Genomic DNA, 8,732 nt, shown 5'->3' on the forward strand with positions numbered 1-8,732 from the left:
TTTGAAAAGAAAAGAAAAAAAAGATATATGATATTGAAAAAAATTATGAACATTGGAAACATTAAAAGATGATGAGAGGATTTTAAAAGTTTATCAAAAAATTTAAATAAAAAATAAAAAAAATAGAAGATTCTTTGAAATTAATTACATCTATTGAATTAGAGAATGATAATAAGATTGTGAAAATTCATTTAAGAAAGATTTATTCTATACTTGAATCTTTTCAAGCACCAAAAGTTATTATAGAGACCAAAAACAAAATTGAGATGCCACAACAAGTAATAAAAAATATAAAAGAGTAAAAAAAATTATTAAAATAATTTCATAATAATTTATGGACATGACATAGGATAATTTGAGATATTTTTGCTAAAATTGAAGAAAAATATTTATAAAAAAATATATATATGTATAAATATATTTTATTTTTAGAATTATATAAAATTTACCAAATATATTATAATACATGATATCAAAATGATTTATATCCAGCATATTATTTGGCTATTTATTTTTAATGGATTATTTATTTGATTATTATTATAAGTGGATTTAGACAAATGAGATATTTGGTCTTGGTATGTGAAGATTTATTAGACCTTGTATAAGAAATAAATCTTCCAAGATAAGAAGATAATTTTGACTTCGATACCAAAAATAATGAAGAAGATTTGTATAAAGATATGAAGAGCATAATATAAATTAAACAAGATTTGGATTATTTGGTGTATATTTGAAGATGCACAAGTTCAAAAAGAGTGGATGTCATGCCATAACATAATTATATAGTAAAAAATAAAATATAAATGTTATTATAGAAGAATCTAATTAAACGATGTAGTAGAGAAATAAAAATAAATAATAGAAAAGTAATAAAAAGTTTAGATTTAATATTAATTTTTATAGAAAGAACTTCAATTTACTTTGTAGAAGCATAAATGAATCAAATCAAAGTAAATGAGATTAGAAATTGATATAGGCTTATTTAAGAGAGAATTAATAATAGATTAAAGCAAAACTTACCTTAAATTATCAAAAAATGATATGCAAAGAAGACTTATTATAAACATGTATCAAAATTAGATTCTAAGATATAAAACTACATACCTATGGCGATATTAGGATTGTTTTTGTAAATTGGAGAGTGAAATTTGAGAATAAATTTAAAAAGAGATTTTTGAGTATTGATTTCATTTAATTTGGATTAATATTGTAATTATGAAGAATTTTTAAAGTTACCAATATATTTGATAGATTTAGATTTTAAAGAATAAAAATAAATTTACAAATTTCAAGATTTTATAAATTTCAAAGTATGTTTATAGATAAAAATTGCATAATTTGTTGTTGTACTTTTTTTAAATATGTGTAAAACAATTTAAGTCAATTAAGTGGTTAGATTGAAGCATATGAATTTTTTTGTGGATTATGGTCTTAGGTAATTGAGATTTAGGATCAATAAAGGATTTTGCAATCTAGCAATATCTAGTAATTTGATTAAAGAAAAAATTAGTGAGACCAATTTAGACTTGAATATCTATACATAACTTAAATTGTAGAATAATTGAATAGCTCAAAAAGGAGAAATTTGACAAAATATTATTTAAAGCTTTAAAAAAAATTTATATTTTTGTACCAATCTTGTATTGTATTAATTTTTTTAAGGTATTTTTTACGAAAATAGTTGCATTAGACTTTGCTTTAGATGTCTTATTATCATAAATAGGAAAAAATAAAAAAAATTCATCCAATAGCTTTTTATTCAAGAAAATTTTAGTAGCCAAGATTAACAATAAGATCTAAGACATTGAAATTCTTGCAATAAAAAATGGCCTTACCATATAAAAGGTACTTTAAGTCAAGTCATTGTATATATAAATTATAAGAACCTAAAGTATTTCATATCAATATATGGATGTATCAAGAAAAAGACAAATGATATTTCTTTTTGTAGAAATAGATAATAATTAAGAATTTGAAGTTATAAAAGGATTAGACTTATGAAAATACCAAAATAATTTGAAATATCTTATACATTGGCTTAAATATGATATTAATAAATACATATGGAAGCAATCTAAGTTTCTTTTAAATACACCAAATAAAGTGGATGCTTTTTATTGAAGTCCCTCATCAAAACTAAAATAAAGAATCAAGCAATCATTGCTATAAAAGAAACAAAGTTTATTAGAGATTTTATTTTATTTTTTTATCTTTGTTTTATACTAAGAAAATAAAGAATTAAAAATTAACATATTTAATTTAGGAGTTTTTGTTTATTGAGTTACTTAACAATATATTGAGATTGTTACAACCTTCTATATGAAATAATAAAGATGAAGACCTTCAATAATGACATATTCTATTTCAAATGTGTATGATATCTCAACCTTAGAAGAAGTCTTAATGTTTGGTAATATTATTAAAAGTAAGAACAATCTTTGATGGTATTTCAAATGTTTTATTTAAAAGTAGTTATAAAGATTTTAATAATAATCAAATATATATGTCTATATGTCCTAGTATGTCATACTATCAATGATTGAAAAGACCTATCAACTACCTTTAAATGGAACAAATAACAGAACATGTAGCAAATACAATTTGTCACATCTTAGACTTCTTCAACATATAATTACTATTTCTTGTAGAATTCATTCTTAAAAAGAAGAAAAGAGAGGATGAAAGAGAAAATAATACCATAGGCATATATAATTTCTTAAATAAGAAGTGTTAAGTAGAAGATAAATGAAAGTAGATTTGATAATATCTTATAGAGAAGCTTTTTCAAAGCTCTATAGAGACGAATTTGATTTTATATGAATTTGTAGTTGATTAATAGGTTGAAAATTTGTCTTGCAAGTTAAATATGAATTTCAAAAATTGGACATATATTGGAGGTTGTGTAGAATATTATTACATATTTTCTAGTTAGATAGTATATATGGAAGTAAGATTGAAGCCTTTTTTATTCTTGTCAATATTTTTTTTGTTCTTAGTCTAGTTACAAGAATCTTTAGTCTTCTTGTCTTTAGCAATAGACATTCTAATATTCATACTATACTACTTTTGAATGAATATATATATATATATATATATATATATATATATATATATATATCTTTTTAAGTGATTCAAGAATATATTGAGATTTTTATTATTTGTGATTTATGTCCTTAATACCTAAAAGTTAATTAAATTTTAGTAATTCTATTAAGTATGATTTTATAACCAATCTGAAAATCAAGAAAAACTTCTTTGAATCCATGAAATCTAAATTAGTTGCAACAAAATACCTAAAGACTAGGTTTATAAAATACAACTACATTGAATCTTTGCAATACATGATTTGTCTATAATTTTTTAAATAATGCAAATACTTATATAATATTTAGATATATTTTTTTATTGATAATAGATAGTATAATATAGTATTTATTGTCTTTGATAAACAATAGCAAAAGATTTGACATGTAGCCAAATATTTTGAAATGCTAATATTAAATAACTTAATGTTTTGTCATAATGGGATTTTTTTTTAAATTTTGGATCTATAGAGTAAGCTAAAATATAGTCAAAAAAAACTTTTAGATCTTTGTTATAATAGATATGTGACCACTATAAGAGATCTAAGAAGGTGCTTATCATTTAGTATTAATGTCTACTTGCAATAATTGCTTTATAGTTACAAATAGTCTATTTTCTTAGAAATTATATTTTTTTAATTTTTAAATAAATTATTCTATGAATCTTTCTATTTAAATAATTTTATTTTTAATTCAAATATTTTTCTTAATTGATATACAATAGATTAGAATATTTTTTAAATAATAATAATAATTATTATTATTTTAAATAATTTTAAATAATTTCAATCTAAGTTACAAGGTGGTCTTAATTAAGAGTTTATTTTTGTAATGAATGACTATTGCCAAATATAAGGAGACTATGAAGACTTAAAGTAAGACTAAAATACAAGAAGGGCATTCACAAGAGTTAAAAAAGTTTTATTCTTGCCTCTATATATACTATCTACTAAAAAACAACATGACAATGTCTCATGGGCAATGTAACATGTGCTTAACTTGTACAATAAGTTTTTGATATGTACACCATATGGCCAACTTGTAATGTAAGTGGCTAATATATATAATATATGGCCAACTTTTTGGCTAGATTTTTAATCTACTAATCACTTATAAATACTTATAGAGTCTACATCTAATCATAATAAAATATAATTATTTCTACCTAATTTTATATATTTTTAATTATTTTAATATATATACCATTACATATGGATATTTAAGATATCAAATATATTAAGTATAATAAACACAATTAATATATTTATTTTATGGCTAATCAAATCAAATATATAATTAAATATAAATTATCTATTTATAATATATATTTTATATATTGATGAACTATATATTATCATCCATCCATAACCTATTGATATTCGAATCAATAAAGATATATAATAGTTTAAAAGCTATTAGAAATAATATATATATATATATATATATATATATATTATTTTAAATAAAACTTTCAAGGCAATAATTAATTATTTTTACCTTTTGGATTAATTAATCTTTATGATATTATCATTTACATAGAAACTTCAATTAATTTCTTAAGTAAGAAGGTGTAAAATAAATACCTATTATTGGTTTATAAATCCAAAAATCAACAACAAATTGATAGCTAGGACTATCTTCTTTGTGCAATTAAATCATTTGGCTCTATTTGCAATTGTATTTTATTGTTATGATGCAACAATTATAAAAAATAATCACAAAAAAGACAATATTATTTTTGTAAATGTTAATTTTAAAATTTGTAATAAAATTCTCAAGAATTTATTTTTTTATTTGTTTCTATTGCATTCAATTTTTTTTTTCTTGCAATTGCATAAGGTTTGTTGTAATATTTAGTTACTAGAAGTTTTACAATGCTTGCTCTACCAACATTTACATTTCATTGTCTCGATGTAATAACTAGCGGTGATTTCAACAAATTGATAACAACGGTGAATTTTTAAATGTTGTTTTTCACATTTACGCTAAGATTTGTCGTTTTCTATTTTAATTACAAATCCTGTGTTTAGCGGCAACCCAAAGGGACCCAACTGATTGCTCGTTATTTTTTGTTGTTACCTGCCTACAGCAATGGTTTCACAGTTGCAGATCGTCTGTTCTCTTGGCGACTGCGTTCTTTAATTTTTAAATTACTTGTCGCAGGAGTCTTTGCATTCGAATGTCGTCGTTCATAGTCCAGCTATTGTGCTAAATTTTCGTACACTGAATCGAAATGCTTTTTGATGATTTTTATTATTATTACTGTTATTGCTATTTTTGATAAAGCACCACTGCAAGAGAGAAATTTGGCGAACTTGTGTTGTGTCCCGTTCGAAGTTCCCAGCCCCAATTTCTTTTTCGAGGTCTTGCACTGGACAGTTTTTTATCTGCTACAGAAGGAAATGGATATTTAGTTACCAACTGTATGATTTGTGGTTTCATTCATGCAATAGTGAATTATATTCTGTATCACCATTGGACAGTCGCATGATTTTTGCATTTAATAAAATCGAGTTTGATTTCACCCACATCTGTTCTTTAACATCAGCTTGAACAAGATTCCTTGATTCGTCTCCAATTGCATTTACTCAGTAGTTCTCGTGATCTATTTGACTGGAGTTACCACATACTTTGGATTTCCATCTCATTTTAGGACAAACTTGCATTCAAATTCCTCGATAATGGTGCTTCTGCATGTGAAGCAGAAGGACGACAGACAGTTTCTATTTGAAGCTTCTGCAAAAGCTTCCGTGGACAGTGTCGTGAGAGAGCTTGTTGTCGTCAACAATCTGCAGGTGCGAATCCTAGGCTTACAAGAAGAAGTTAAGTGGCTTGCTCTCTACGGGCCCGCCAAACATCCCGATGATGATGAGGACAGCGATGATGAGTCACAGAACGGAAAGAAAATTCGAGGTCCTCACTACAGCAAAGACCCTCACTGTCGCCGAACTGGAGAAGGTGAGATTCTGTTTCTCAAATTCTAAAGGCACTCGGCACTTGCAGTCGTGATTACTCCTTTTCAATAACGTAGCTTTCTGGAGTGAATGCAAAGAGCAAAATATCTTACGTCCTGATCAGGCATGGAGAAGTGAACACTCACGTATTCTTCTGAGAGGTTTCATCTTTCTAGCGATGCCTGTTATTCCGCTGATCAATCGAACTTGAACTGATGGACGTGTATTTTCTGCGTTGTGAATGGTCACCCTCAACCTGCTTGATTATTCCTCGCTCTACCTTAACAAAGTCATGAGAGATAAAGAAGTTTATACTCGAATCTTTATGGACTTGTAACAGCCTGCGATCCTGAAGTGTCCAAGCAAATTACTAACACGATGGCGGACGCCGTCGCTCTTGTTTCCAAGGTACTCCTCGTTGCCTCATTTCCGATCTCGTTTGGAAGAAAAGGCTTTAAATCATTTCACGAATAATCACACTGTTCTCAGCTATTTGTAAGAGATGGCAGGAAAATGTAATGGCCAAAAACTATGTTACTTCACAAATGTTAAAAGACCAACTCAATCTCATCCGTGGTGCTATCACGATTTGTTATCCTCAAGGATTGCCCAAGTGGGATGTTGTCCAGCAAGCGATTTCTGGAACATCCTCGTGTACATTTTTCTAATCTTTTACTTCCTCTTCACATTCGTGAAATCAGCTTTGTTCATGACATTGGACATTCTATTGAAATCTTGAACGAACCCTAATTTGCTTCCAATTGTTGATTCTTAAGTTGGAGTCTCAAGCATTTGTGGACTCCCAAAATTTCGTGTTCCCGATTTTCTTCTTCCGTGTGGATGATTATCAGTGAAGGAAACTCTGGATCCAGATACTACACGTTTATGGTGGGCAGGCAAAGAGATATTGCGTGACAAGTGTTTAAAGGATTACGTTGGCCAGAATGAAAAGACGAAGGTTTCCCCAATCACCTGTTGCTGAAACACACCACTGTAATAGTAACGCTTAGAATGCTCTTTGGACCGTTTTGCAAAGCATATTCCACGAGGCTGGGCACAAATTACATTTTATTCGTAGTGTGCAACACAAGATAACCATGAAGGTCGTATGTTCATCTTCATTATCTGAGAAGGCTGCCAGGATTTGTAGTATTATTGCGAAATCTGTATGAAGTTCTCATCAATAGGACTGGTGAATGTGGAACAGATAATTGTGAAGTTGCGGGCGCAAGGCTCAGGCTGCCCAGAACGGGAACCAGTAAGCGTCTGTCGAGGTCAGATGTGTCTCTTGTTACTGAAGATGGAATTTGTGGTTTAGGGTTAGCTTCTAACACGTAGTTCTAGCTGCACCATTGCAGCCAATTGACGCAGATACGCACAAGGCAATGATGGCCCATTATTTCAAGCAGCAAGAACAGCTGAAGGTAAGCATGCCCAAAAATCCAACATTGAACCAAATTGTGAGATTCTTTACAATCAGTTGTGCCTCGTGCATCACCATTTCGCTGCGACGTTAACCCGAAGCACGATTACGATGTCTTGGTGCTCGTGGCAGCGAATGGCTGAGGACGAGGATGATGCGTACATGAACGCGCAGTGGGCTAATCCCAAAGCTCTCAAGTCGCAGTTACACGGCATGGCCGCGAATATGCATTTCAAATAAAGTCTCCAATTGCAGAAGTGATGCATCTGCCAGTTGTGTAAGCAACTGGATGCAGTGTAGAATAGTGTGGGCTGCTTCTGGAGCTTTCCTTTGAGATCATCACAACCGACAAGAGCATTTACAGAAGTCATCACGCAGGAAACACAGATTTGAGGCACTCATACTACTCCGAGAAAGTAACGTGTGCTGGTAGTGACCGCATTGAATCACTACTCTGCCATTCTGATTGTTTGCCAACAGAAATATGAGTAATCGTTTGCCCTGCTGAATGACTCTCACCATCTTAGTGCTCACAGAAACGTCACTCTTGAAACTCAGCCAGCGTTTGTTCGTTGTTTTTCCTTGCCCAACCCGTCTCAAAAGCCAGGGAACCATACTCACATAGCTGGAAGCTAGGCAACCGATCAGCAAACTATTTTAAATTGATAATGGAGAGCACGTAGAACCTGATGCTTGTTGTCAGTCTTTCACCTTCTGAATGCCCTATTCTTGCAAATATGAAGCAATGTGCATGTTGGTCACACCCTCCCACACTTTCCCCGAGATCTACTACACCATCTCGTTGACGGTGGGTACATAAATGAATGATTATAGTTACGTAATGCATGGTAAAGTATATTGATATTACACTTTGGTATCAAGGGTTGCATAGGAGTGATTGCCACTACACCCTCGGAATCTCGAGCTTTGCGACGATCACAGTTTGATCAAGAGAACACCATCAGGAGTCGTACTAGTGCACCCCCTCTCCCCCCCTCCAGGTTAGCTTCAAGGAACACCCATTCAGCCCGAGGAATAGATCGAAAATGAACAGAAACTCTGTAGCTACGATTGGAACTAACACCGCAACCAATCAGGTGAGGGAATCAGGTGGAGAGATCCGCTCCTATCGTAGAGATTTCAACGCGGCTTACGGCAGGGACTGGACAACTCAGCCCTGAACGCATCCATGGAGGCCACGAAAAGCTCAGCAACTCCGAAGCAGGCTGAACGAGGCACCGACAGACAGCACGGTCATGGCGGCGAAGT

At 30.4% G+C, this 8,732-nt stretch overlaps 1 protein-coding gene across 2 annotated transcripts; it reads left to right on the forward strand.

Moving 5' to 3' along the window:
- Positions 1-5,130: 5,130 nt before the first annotated feature.
- Positions 5,131-8,199, forward strand: LOC112280588 (uncharacterized). Of its 2 annotated transcripts, none has more exons than XM_024516240.3 (7): positions 5,131-6,044; positions 6,381-6,448; positions 6,550-6,694; positions 6,892-6,998; positions 7,248-7,298; positions 7,385-7,464; positions 7,596-8,199. In XM_024516240.3, the coding sequence occupies exons 1-6, from the start codon at positions 5,768-5,770 to the stop codon at positions 7,427-7,429; spliced, it is 693 nt and encodes a 230-aa protein (XP_024372008.1). In that variant the 5' UTR covers positions 5,131-5,767; the 3' UTR covers positions 7,430-7,464; positions 7,596-8,199. The 2 variants fall into 2 exon arrangements, with proteins under 2 accessions (XP_024372008.1, XP_024372001.1); XM_024516233.3 differs by having other exon boundaries at positions 5,139-6,044; positions 7,399-7,464.
- The last annotated feature ends 533 nt before the right edge of the window (positions 8,200-8,732 follow it).

This window comes from Physcomitrium patens, chromosome 1, assembly GCF_059467195.1.
Source record: "Physcomitrium patens ecotype Gransden chromosome 1, ASM5946719v1, whole genome shotgun sequence".
Classification (NCBI taxonomy): Eukaryota; Viridiplantae; Streptophyta; class Bryopsida; order Funariales; family Funariaceae; genus Physcomitrium; species Physcomitrium patens.

Excerpts from the sequence above, each read along its gene's own strand:
- LOC112280588 (XM_024516233.3), top strand. The coding sequence starts at position 5,768 with ATGGTGCTTCTGCATGTGAAGCAGAAGGACGACAGACAGTTTCTATTT. Across the intron at positions 6,999-7,247 it reads GCCAGAATGAAAAGACGAAG|ATAATTGTGAAGTTGCGGGC; the intron begins GTTTCCCCAATC and ends AATGTGGAACAG. Across the intron at positions 7,299-7,398 it reads GCTGCCCAGAACGGGAACCA|CCAATTGACGCAGATACGCA; the intron begins GTAAGCGTCTGT and ends GCACCATTGCAG.